Source organism: Symphalangus syndactylus, chromosome 14 (assembly GCF_028878055.3).
Source record: "Symphalangus syndactylus isolate Jambi chromosome 14, NHGRI_mSymSyn1-v2.1_pri, whole genome shotgun sequence".
NCBI lineage: Eukaryota > Metazoa > Chordata > Mammalia > Primates > Hylobatidae > Symphalangus > Symphalangus syndactylus.
Window position 1 is genome coordinate 36023624 of NC_072436.2, and position 13114 is coordinate 36036737.

The following is a 13114-nucleotide window of genomic DNA, read 5'->3' on the forward strand; positions in this document are numbered from 1 at the left end:
GATTCTCTTTCCACAGCCTCCCAAGTACGTGGGATTACAGGTGCACCAGGCCCGGCTAATTTTTGTGTATTTAGTAGAGATGGGGTTTCGCCGTGTTGGCCAGGTTGGTCTCGAACTCCTGACCTCAGGTGATCTGCCCGCCTCGGCCTCCCAAAGCCCTGGGATTACAGGCATAAGCCACTGCGCCCAGCCATCACTAAGCTAGATTATTCAGTGATGGGTTGCACATGTTATTATTTGGTTAACTCAGTTTTTGCAGAATATATGTAGTATAAGGTAAATGAAACCTAAATATTTTTTAATGTAATGGATGTCAGTGCTATCTAGACAACTAGTGGTTATTCAGCTTTGCCTCTCAAGGCATTATTTTACAATATTTGAACTCTTGTTTCTATTATAATACTTCTCAGAACTTTGATTTTTTTTTTTTTTTTTTTTTTTTGAGACAGAGTCTTGCTCTGTCGCCCAGGCTGGAGTGCAATGGTGTGATCTTGACTCATTGCAACCTCCACCTCCTGGCTAATTTTTGTATTTTTAGTAAAGATGGGGTTTCACCATGTTGACCAGGCTGGTCTTGAACTCCTGACCTCAGGAGATCCGCCCACCTCGGCCTCCCAAAGTGCTGGGATTACAGGCGTGAGCCACAGCGCCCAGCCAGAACTTTGATTTTTTAATATCTTAAATACAGTGTACTGATATCTCATCAGAAGCAACTTCATTCTTCCTGTGAAGGAATTGATAGTTTTACATATGCCATGTATCTGTTCTGTTTCAGATTTCTCTGACTTCCTGATACCAGGTAGAATCACTATTGTTAACCAAAGGACCGCAGCAAAGAGCTAGCTTATTTCCTCCCATAGGAACTTTAGATTACTCGTAGTTGACAGTAGCGGAGCAGGTTTTGTTAGTCTGTGTCATAAAATGACACAAATTCTGACACATATACTTAGGAGGGCCTCTGTATTGAGTGAGAGTCATTCTAAAGGGGACAATGGGCTACTATTGAGAAACTGAAAAAGCCTATGCTTCTGTACTTTTACTTAGAGACTTAGGTGGTATGGAATGTTCTATAAAATTAAATATTAACTTCAAGTTTATGACAACAGAAGGAATTAAAGGACAGCTTTCGTAAACAAAACAATGAGAAAGGATGATAGCAGGCTATATGGAAAAACTGTATATTATAAAACATTTTTACTTCCCTCGACTTCTTATTCATAGTATGCTAATCACCAAAAAATCCTCTGTAGGCCGGGCGCGGTGGCTCACGCTTGTAATCCCAGCACTTTGGGAGGCCGAGGCGGGCGGATCACGAGGTCAGGAGATCGAGACCACGGTGAAACCCCGTCTCTACTAAAAAATACAAAAAATTAGCCGGGCGCGGTGGCGGGCGCCTGTAGTCCCAGCTACTCGGAGGCTGAGGCAGGAGAATGGCGTGAACCCGGGAGGCGGAGCTTGCAGTGAGCCGAGATTGCGCCACTGCACTCCAGCCCAGGCGACAGAGCGATACTCTGTCTCAAAAAAAAAAAAAAAAAAAATCCTCTGTAGCATGCCTGCCACGTAGATTATTATTAATAAAGTGAATCTTACGTTGTAAGAAACCCTGCTGTAAACTTACCTGTTTGACTTAAATATATATATGTGTGTGTATATATGTATATATGTGTGTGTGTATATATATACATATATATGTGTATGTGTGTGTATATATACATATATGTGTGTATATATGTGTGTATATACACATGTGTATATATATATACGTATATATGTGTGTGTATATATACATATGTATCTGTATTTGAAATACCTTGAATCATAAAAGGCCTTTTAGTGTTTGAGAAGCTAAAAAATATATATTACAAAAATGATTTTATCAAAAATAGTAAATTTAAAAAAACGAACCCTGTTTCCTTTTTAAAGGGCTTACAGTTACGCAACTCTAGCTGGGTTTAAGTGAAGCCTGAGGCTACCACCCCCTATCCCTTGTGTGAACCATTTAGGTAGCTTTGAATTAAATCACAAGAGTAGAGCGAGCAAGGGATAAGTATCAGCATCTTTTTACTGAAAGATAGAGTGTTTATCAGTATCACTATGCACAGGTGCCTTAAGCTTTGTTCATGTATCCTTGCCAGTAGGCATCCCCACCTCAGAAAGAAAAGGCAGGCCTACAGAATAATGTCAGGCTACACACCAAAAAGTTCAGAGCTGGGTTTACCTTCCCGGCACCTAAATTCACACTACAGTTGTTTGTCAACATTATTATACTATCATATTAAACTTTGATTTGTGAACCTAAATAGATATCATAGGTATCTCCCCCCATTCATTATTTTCAGTGTTATGCTTAAAGCATCGCATGCATAGAAGCTATTTTGTTTTTTTGTTTTTATTTGAGATAGGGTCTCACTCTGGCACCCAGGCTGGAGTGCAGTGGCACAATCTCCGCTCACTGCAGCCTCAACTTCCTAGGCTCAAGTGATCGTCCCATCTCAGCCTGAGTAGTAGGGACTACAGGTGCTCACCACCACACCTGGCTAATTTTTCTAATTATTATTATTATACTTTAAGTTTTAGGGTACATGTGCACAACGTGCAGGTTTGTTACATATGTATACATGTGCCATGTTGGTGTGCTGCACCCATTAACTCGTCATTTAGCATTAGGTATATCTCCTAATGCTATCCCTCCCCCCTCCCCCGACCCCACAACAGTCCCCGGTGTGTGATGTTCCCCTTCCTGTGTCCATGTGTTCTCATTGTTCAATTCCCACCTATGAGTGAGAACATGCGGTGTTTGGTTTTTTGTCCTTGTGATAGTTTGCTCAGAATGATGGTTTCCAGCTTCATCCATGTCCCTACAAAGGACATAAACTCATCATTTTTTTATGGCTGCATAGTATTCCATGGTGTATATGTGCCACATTTTCTTAATCCAGTCTGTCATTGTTGGACACTTGGGTTGGTTCCAAGACTTTGCTATTGTGAATAGTGCCGCAATAAACATACGTGTGCATGTGTCTGTATAGCAGCATGATTTATAATTCTTTGGGTATATACCCAGTAATGGGATTGCTGGGTCAAATGGTATTTCTAGTTCTAGATCCCTGAGGAATCACCACACTGACTTCCACAATGGTTGAACTAGTTTACAGTCCCACCAACAGTGTAAAAGTGTTCCTATTTCTCCACATCTTCTCCACACCTGTTGTTTCCTGACTTTTTAATAATCACCATTCTAACTGGTGTGAGATGGTATCTCATTGTGGTTTTGATTTGCATTTATTTCTCTGATGGCCAGTGATGATGAGCATTTTTTCATGTGTTTTTTAGCTGCATAAATGTCTTCTTTTGAGAAATGTCTGTTCATATCCTTTGCCCACTTTTTGATGGGGTTGTTTGTTTTTTTTCTTGCAAATTTGTTGGAATTCATTGTAGATTCTGGATATTAGCCCTTTGTCAGATGAGTAAGTTGCAAAAATTTTCTCCCATTCTGTAGGTTGCCTGTTCACTCTGATGGTGGTTTCTTTTGCTGTGCAGAAGCTCTTTAGTTTAATTAGATCCCATTTGTCAATTTTGGCTTTTGCTGCCATTGCTTTTGATGTTTTAGACATGAAATCCTTGCTCATGCCTATGTCCTGAATGGTAATGCCTAGGTTTTCTTCTAGGGTTTTTATGGTTTTAGGTCTAACATGTAAGTCTTTAATCCATCTTGAATTAATTTTTGTGTAAGGTGTAAGGAAGTTATCCAGTTTCAGCTTTCTACATATGGCTAGCCAGTTTTCCCAGCACCATTTATTAAATAGGGAATCCTTTCCCCATTTCTTGTTTTTGTCAGGTTTGTCAAAGATCAGATGGTCGTAGATATATGGCATTATTTCTGAGGGCTCTGTTCTGTTCCATTGATCTATATCTCTGTTTTGGTACCAGTACCATGCTGTTTTGGTTACTGTAGCCTTGTAGTATAGTTTGCAGATGTTACTGCATCTGAATGAGATAATATTACCACTTTAAAATTTAGGACTTTCATGTCTTTTTTTTCTCATTTGATTCTCATATCAAACTTCATAGATGAAGAAAGATTGAGCAGAGAACATTGATTTGTCTAAGTGCTTGTTGTTAATGGTTTAGTAATAACAGGGAATCCCATGTTTTTTTGTTTTTCGTTTTTTGTTTTTTGAGAAGAAATCTCACTCTTGTCCCCCAGGCTGGAGTGCAATGGTGCGATCACAGCTCACTGCAACCTCCGCCTCCCAGGTTCAAGCAATTCTCCTGCCTCAGCCTCCCGACTAGCTGGGATTACAGGTGCCTGCCACCACACCCGGCTGATTTTTGTATTTTTAGTAGATATGGGGATTCACCATGTTGGTCAGGCTGGTCTCGAACTCCTGACCTCAGGTGATCCACCCGCCTCAACCTCCCAAAGTGCTGGGATTACCGGTATGAGCCACCGTGCCCGGCCTGTTTTTTTTTGTTGTTGTTGTTTGTTTTAATAAAAACATATTCATTCAACAAACATTAAGAATCTGCAACCTAGGCCGGTCTCAGTGGCTCATGCCTGTAATCCCAGTGCTTTGGGAGGCTGACACAGGCAGATTGCTTGAGTCCAGGAGTTCGAGACCAGCCTGGGCAACTTGGCGAAATCCCATCTCTACAAAAAAAAATACAAAAATTATGGTGGCACACACGGGTAGTCCTAGCTACTCAGGAGGCTGAGGTAGAAGGATTGCTTAAACCCAGGAGGTCGAGGCTGTAGTGAGCCGAGATTGTGCAACTGCAGTCCAGCCAGGGTGACAGCAAGACCTTGTCTCAAAAATAATCTACAATCTGCCAAAAGTATGTTGGTTTTCCAGTTTTCCACCTTGAACTGACAGCCCAAAGGTGGTTGTAAACAATTCCAGCTTTGCTTTCTATTTTTGTTTTTGTTTTTTGTTTTTTGTTTGTTTGGAAGGAAGGGACTTTTAAAAATAAAATATTGGTTGGATATATGAGAATTTTCATAAAATAAATGCAAAAGAGAAGAATGGTACTACAGATCCTCTTGGCCAGATGTAAAAATGTTACATTTCAAGATCCCTAAAAGCTTCACATACTCATCTCCTCATTCCCTTAACCCCCAGAGGGAGCCTCTGACCAAAATTTTATCATTCCCTCATTTTCCTTTTATAGTTTTACTACATCTTTGATTTCCTAAACTAGATACTGGTTTTCAGCTTTATACTGTATGTATTCTTTGAGATTTCCTTTCACTCATATGAGGCAGATGTTCTTCCCTGTTGCTGTGATTCATTCTTTTTCCAGTTCATTCTGTGCATATTGAACTGTTGAGCCTTTGAATCTGAATAGCCTTTTTTTTGAGATGGAGTCTCCCACTTTCGCCCAGGCCGGAGTGCAGTGGTGCCATCTCGGCTCACTGCAAGCTCCGCCTCCCAGGTTCACGCCATTCTCCTGCCTCAGCCTCCTGATTAGCTGGGACTACAGGTGCCCGCCACCACGCCCGGCTAATTTTTTTTTGTATTTTTAGTAGAGACGGGGTTTCACCGTGTTAGCCAGGATGGTCTCAATCTCCTGACCTCGTGATCCTTCTGCCTCAGCCTCCCAAAGTGCTGGGATTACACGCATGAGCCACCGCGCCCGGCCCCTGAATAGCCTTTTTAAAATTCAGTTACAAAAACTGCCGTCAACATTCTTCCACATTCCCTAGGTGCACACAGACAAAAGATTCCCCCCGGGAATGTATTTAAGAGTGAAATTACGGTATCATAGGAGGTATATGTGTTTAACTTGACTAAAATATGAACAAGTTTTTGAAAGTGGTTGTGCTGATGTACACTTCTACCAGCAGGGTATAAGCACTTCTGCTGCCCTTTATCTTCACTAACACTTGATATCATGAAACTTGTAGTTTCTTACCAGTTTGGTAAATGTAAAATGCTAGCTCATGGATGTTAATCATGCTCTTCTTTGATGACTGATGAGATTGAACATCTTTTCTTATGTTTACTGGCCATTTATGTTTGTTATTCTGTGAGTGCGTTTTGACAGGTTTCTCCATTTTTCTATTGAGCATTCATCATTTACTTACTGATATGTAAGAGTTCATAATGCATTCTGAATACCAAACTTTTGTCTGTCATGTATGTCGTACATATCGCCAGTTTCTGAACCTTGTATTTTCAATCAATGTAGGCTGTTAAAAGATGAAGAAAAAGGCCGAGCATGGTGGCTCATGCCTGTTGTAATCCCAGCACTTTGGGAGGCCCAGGCAGGCGGATCACCTGAGGTCAGGAGTTCGAGACCAGCCTGGCCAACATGGTGAAACCCTCGTCTCTACTAAAAATACAAAAACTAGCTGGACCTGGTGCCGGGCGCCTATAATCCCAGCTACTGGGGAGGCTGAGGCAGGAGAATTGCTTGAACCCGGGAGGCAGAAGTTGCAGCCTGCTGAGATCTCGCCGTTGCATTCCAGCCCAGGCGACAGAGCGAGACTCCGTCTCAAAAAAACAAAACAAAAAGAAAAAGTCTTCACATAGTTGGACTTACCTCTTACTTTTTGATTTGGAGTGTGTGTGTGTGTGTGTGTGTGTGTGTGTGTGTGTGTTTGAAAAAGAAAATTAAGAAATCGTTTTCTACTTTAGGCTCATAAAAATATTCTGTATTGTCTTTTAGAGATATTTTTCATTGTTCTTTTGAATCTGTCTTTAAACCATGTGGAATTGATTTTTTGTGTATATAGGATATGGGGAAGAGATCTAATTCTGTTTTCCCCACATGCAGATAATCAGCTGTTCAGCACCATTTATTGTCCATTCCCTTCTTTTCTTAGTGCTCTTTAGTGACCTTGCTGTGGTAAAACAGATTTCAACCTCTGCTTCTGGGCTTTCCATTGTATTCCATAGGCCAGTTTGTCTCTATGCTGGTACTATTCCATCTTATTATAGTTATTATAGCTTTATTATTTGTTACTGTGTTACTTATTATTTATTAGTATAGCTCTTGATATATATAACAAGTCCCTCTATCTCGTTTTTCTTGGGAGCATCTTGACTGTCCTTGGCCCTTTTTGTAACTTGCATCAACATTTGAGTCAGCTTACCATGTCCCACAAAAAAATTCTTTTTAAATTTTGGTTATTAATTGTATTGAAGCCACAAATCAGTTGACATTTTATTATGAACCTCCCAGTCCATGAAGTTGGTATTTGTATTTTTTAAAGTCTTTTAGTGCCTTTGAATACATTTTTACTAATTTGCTTCATAAAGGGCTGCCTATCTTTGGTTAGATTTATTCAGAGGCACTTTTTAAAAATGCTGTTGCGAATGGCATATTTTTTTTATTGCGGTAAAATATACATAGCATAAAATTTATTTTAACCCCTTTTAGGTGTACAATTCGGTAGCATTAAGTATATTCACATTCTTGGAACCATCACCACTGTCCATCTCCAGAATTCTTCCATTATCCCAAACTTGAAAACTCTCTACCCACTAAACTGTAACTCCCCGTTCTCCCTTTCCTCCAGCTTCTGGTTACCACTGTTCTACTTTCCTTCTCTTTGAATTTGACACATCTAGATGGAATCATAAATGACATTTTTTTGGTTTTTTGAGATGGAGTCCCGCTCTATCACCCAGGCTGGAGTGCAGTGGCGCAATCTCAGCTCACTGCAACCTCTGCCTCCTGGGTTCAAGTGATTCTCTTGCCTCAGCCACCCAAGTAGCTGAGATTACGGGCACACACCACCATGCCTGACTGATTTTTTTGTAATAAATGACATATTTTTAATAATTTGTTTTTCTGTCTGTTTTGCAGTGAGTAAATACAATCAGTACTTTATATAAGAGGTCTCTATCTAACAGCTTTGCTTACTTCTTCTAATAACTTAGCTGTATTTGGGTTTTCAGCATAAACAAGCATATCACATGTGAATAAAACTATGAAACCCACCTACTGAATTTGAAATTTTAAGTTTTTTTTTTTTTTTTTTTTTTTTTTTTAAGACAGAGTCTTGCTCTGTTGCCCAGGCTGGAGTGCAGTGGCATGATCTTGGCTCACTGCAACCTCCGCCTCCCAAGTTCAAGCCATTCTTCTGCCTCAGCCTCCCAAGTAGCTGGGATTACAGGCTCCCACCACCACACCCGGCTAATTTTTGTATTTTTAGTAGAGATGGGGTTTCACCGTGTTGGCCAGGGTGGTCTCGAACTCCTGACCTTAGGTGATCCGCCCACCTCAGTCTCCCAAAGTGCTGAGATTACAGGTGTGAGCCACTGCGCCTGGCATATTTTAACTTTTTTTTTTTTTTTTTAAACAAATAGAGATGAGATGTCTCTGTGTTGCCTCGACTGGTCTTGAACTCCTGGCCTCAAGCAGCCCTCTTGTCTCAGCCTCCCAAAGTGTTGGGATTACAGATGTGAGCTATGGCACCCAGCCGTGTTCAAGCTTCTTTCTTTGCTTTATTTATGTATTTATTTATTTTTATTTTTTCCAGACAGGGTCTTGTTCTGTTCCCAAGCTGGAGTGCAGTAGTGTGATCATGGCTCACTGCAGCTTCGAGCTCCTGGGCTCAAGCATTCCTCCCACCTCAACTTTCCAAGTAGCTAGGGCTACAGACACAGGCCACAATGCCCAGTTAATTTTTAAATTTTTTTGTAGACAGGATCTCTCTATGTTGCCCAGGCTGGTCTTGAACTCCTGGTCTCAAGCCATCCCCCTGCCTCACCTTGCCAAAGTGCTTGGGATTACAGGTGTTAGCCACCACATCCAGTTATTTCTTTTAACAAGTTAAGAATTATTTGATATCCAATTCTGATGTGAACTCATGACTGATTCTGCTGCTCCTGCTAGTTCTTTCTGATGGTGCTTTGTTTTTTTGTGTGTATTTTATGGTTTAAATTATGAACTTGTTCCTTGGTTGTTTATATATGCCAGATGCTTGGTGTCAATTCTAATTTAAGACCACTTAAAATTCTTGACCCAAGGTCTTTGGAACTATTTGATAGAATTTGGGCTATAAACCCATGAGGACTGGTTTGTGGTTATGGCTTTTTGTTGTTATTTTGTGCCCCCAGGGCAGGGGGCTTTCAGTAGGGCAATTTTTGTAATCCCCTAGGGAGGATTTGTAGCCCACCCATGCATTGAGAGTATATTAGGGTCTTGGTTTTTTGAGGAATCTTCTGTTAATTATCCCACCTTCACTAGGCCTTTGTCCAGTAATGCTGTGGAACTTAAGCTTAGATTTTTACCTGCTTGGGCAAATACCTTCATGGTGAAAAACCTTCTTTAGTGCTTCCAGTCACCAGTTCCTCTTCATCTTGGTTTTTACCGTCTTGCTGGCTTATCAAGGCTTTTTTTTTTTTCCCCAAGACAAAGCCTCACTCTGTTGCCCAGGCTAGAGTGCAGTGGCGCGATCTCAGCTCACTGCATCCCCACCTCCTGGGTTTAAGCAATTCTCATGCCTCAGCCTCCTAAGTAGTTGGGATTACAGGCGCCAGCCACCATGCCTAGCTAATTTTTGCATTTTTAGTAGAGACGGGGTTTCAACATGTTGACCAGGCTGGTCTTGGACTTCTGACCTCAAGTGATCCACCCGCCTCAGCACCCCCCAAAGTGCTCAGATTACAGGCGTGAGCCACCGCGCCCGGCCTGTATCAGTCATTTTAAATTATTTTCATCTAGAGTATAAATCAGAGTAATGAATCCAGCACATTGCTAAAAATTCCCATATCATTTTACTAAGTCATTTCTAGTCATTTTGGAAAGGATATACGGGGTTAAATGAGCACCTGAAACATTCATAAAAATGAAATCAAGAGTGGCAACTAAACTGGTAACTAAAGATATTTCTTTTTTTTATAGGTGTCAGCTGTGATGCATGTTTAAAAGGAAATTTTCGAGGTCGCAGATATAAGTGTTTAATTTGCTACGATTACGATCTTTGTGCATCTTGTTATGAAAGTGGTGCAACAACAACAAGGCATACAACTGACCACCCAATGCAGTGCATATTAACAAGGGTAGATTTTGGTAAGTAATTAAAAATTTAATGAATTACATCATTTAGAATTTTATGTACGTTGTAGATTTTGGTAAGTAATTAAAAATTTAATGAATTACGTCATTTAGAATTTTATGTACGTTGAAGAAGTAAAGGCAAAATGTTCTAAAACTCCCCAGCAGCATACCATGAGGCCCCAAATTCATTAAACATGAAATAAATCTTACTTTTTTTTTTTTTTTTTTTGAGAGATAGAGTCTCACTCTGTTGCCCAGGCTGGAGTGCAATGGTGCAATCTTGGCTCACTGCAACGTCCACTTCCCTGGTTCAAGCAATTCCCCTGCCTCAGCCACCCGAGTAGCTGGGATTACAGGTGCACACCACCATGCCTGGCTAATTTTTTTGTATTTTTAGTAGAGACAGGGTTTCACCACATTGGCCAGACTGGTCTAGAACTCCTGACCTCAGGCAATCCGCCTGACTCAACCTTCCAAAGTGCTGGGATTACAGGCGTGAGCCACTGTGCCTGGCTTTTTTTTTTTTTTTTTTTGAGAAGGAGTCTTGCCCTGTCACCTAGGCTGGAGTGCAATGGTGCAATCTCAGCTCACTGCACCTTCCACCCCCCAGGTTCAAGCGATTCTCCTGCCTCAGCCTCCTGAGGAGCTGGGATTACAGGCGTGCACCACCATGCCCGGCTGATTGTTTGTATCTTTAGTAGAGATAGGGTTTCACCATGTTAGCCAGGCTGGTCTCGAACTCCAAACCGAATGATCCACCTACCTCGGCCTCCAAAGTGCTGGGATTACAGGCGTAAGCCACCGCGCTCAGCCTTCCTTTTACATACTAAGTACTTGTGTCTGTTCATCTTAATCATAGTTTACTTGTTTAAAAAAGCCATTCAGAAATATACACAACTGACAAGGTAGGAAATAGAAGAGTGCTTCAGTAAAGAAGAAATATGCTCTGTCTTTTGTTCTTGCTATTAACACACAAATAATAGCTTTTTTAAAATTTTTTTTTAATTTATTTTTTAAAGACAGAGTCTCACTCTGTCGCCCACGCTGGAATGCAGTGGCCATCTCTCAGCTCACTGCAACATCTGTCTCCTGGGTTCAAGCAATTCTCGTGCCTCAGCCTCTTGAGTACCTGAGACCACAGGTGTGTGCCACCGTGCCCAGCTAATTTTTTTGTGTTTTTAGTAGAGATGAAGTTTCACCATGTTGGCCAGGCTGGTCTTGAACTCCTGACCTCAAGTTATCCACCTGCCTTGGCCTCCCAAAGCGCTGGGATTACAGACGTGAGCCACCATGCCCAGCAGTAATAGCTTTTGTAGTGACCAGAAAACAGATTGTTGGCTGGGTGTGGTGGCTCACGCCTGTAATCCCAGCACTTTGGGAGGCTTAGATGGTCGGATCACTTGAGCCCAGGAGTTTGAGACAAGCCTGGGCAACATGGCAAAAACCTCGTCTCTGCATCCACCCCCAAAAAATACAATAAATTAGCTGGATGTGGTGGCACATGTACGTCTGTAGTCCTAGCTACTTGGGAGGCTGAGATGGGAGGATCACTTGAGCCCAGGAGGTCGAGGCTGCAGTGAACCCTGATTGTGCCACTACATTCCAGCCTGGGCAACAAAGCAAGACGCTATCTCAGAAAAAAAAAAAAACAAAAAACAGATTGTTTCTACAGTTGATTAGAAGACATTGTAAGAAAATATATAAATGTTTCATGCTATAATTTTTTTTTTTTTTTTTTTTTTGAGACAGAGTTTCACTCTTGTCGCCTAGGCTGGAGTGCAGTGGCGCCATCTCAGCTCACTGCAACCTCCACCTCCTGGGTTCAAGCTATTCTCCTGCCTCAGCCTCCTGAATAGCTGGGATTACGGGTGCCCGCCACCATGCCCAGAAAATTTTTGTATTTTTAGTAGAGACAAGGTTTTACCGTGTTGGCCAGGCCGGTCCTGAACTCCTAATCTCAGGTGATCCACTTGTGGGCCTCCCAGAGTGCTGAGATTACAGACATGAGCCACCGCGCCTGGCTTCGCGCTATAATTTCTTACCTAGCCCACACTTTTTGTCCTTTTTATTTCAGCCAACCTAGTAGGTGTAAAGTAGTATCTCAGGTGGTTTTGATTTATATTTCTCTGAAATATAAATTATGTTGAGCATCTTTTCTTGTGCTTATGGGCCATTTGTATATCTACTTTGAAGAAATACCTAGATCCCATTTTTTAATTGGATAATATGTCTTTGTTATTGAATTGTAATAGTTTTTTATTCCGTATATAAGTTTTTTTATCTGATAGATGATTTGTAAAAATTTTCTCCCGTTCTGTGGGTTGTGTTTTCACTTTCTTGGTGGTGTGCTTTGAAGCACAAAAGTTCTAATTCTGATAATGTCTCGTTTATGTATTTTTTCATTTGTTGTGCATTTGGTGCTGTATCTAGAAAATCACTGCCTAATTCAAAGTCACAAAGATTTAAACCTGTGTTCTTCTAAGAGGTTTATAGTTTTAGCTCTTACATTTAGATATTTGACCCACTTAGAATTAATTTTTATATATGGAATGAGGTAAAGGGCCAACTGCATTCTTTTGCATGTGAATATTCAGTTGTCCCAATATCTTTTGTTGGAAAGACTATTCTTTACCCAGTGCATTGTCTTGGCACTCTTGTTAGAAATAGGTTGACTATAAACGAGGGTTTATTTCTAGACTATCAATCTATTCCATTGATCTATATGCCTGGTGTTTTTGTTTGTTTTTTGACACAGAGTCTCACTCTGTCATCCAGGCTGGAGTGCAGTGGTGTGATCTTGGCTCACTGCAGCCTCCGCTTCCCAGGCTCAAGCAATCCTCCACCCTCAGCCTTCCAAGTAATTGGGATCACAGGTGGAAGCCACCTTGCCTAGCTGATTTTTGAATTTTTTGTGGAGATGGGGTTTTGCCACGTTGCCCAGGCTGGTATCAAACTCCTGAGCTCAAAGTGATCTGCCTGCCTCCGCCTCCCAAAGTGCTGGGATTGCAGGCGTGAGCCACCATGCCAAGCCTACATGTCTGTCTTTATGCCAGTACTACACTGTCTTGATTTCTGTAGCTTCATAGTAAGCTTTGAAATCAAG

General features: G+C 41.2%; 1 protein-coding gene across 2 annotated transcripts in view; it reads left to right on the forward strand.

The window, feature by feature from the left end:
* The window catches only part of KCMF1 (potassium channel modulatory factor 1), an 80580-nt gene that overhangs the window by 43706 nt on the left and 23760 nt on the right, over window positions 1-13114 (forward strand). For both annotated transcript variants that reach the window (XM_055240562.2, XM_055240563.2), the window contains exon 2: window positions 9856-10023. In XM_055240562.2, the coding sequence (XP_055096537.1) occupies window positions 9856-10023 (168 nt within the window). The remainder of the gene's footprint in view (window positions 1-9855; window positions 10024-13114) is intronic.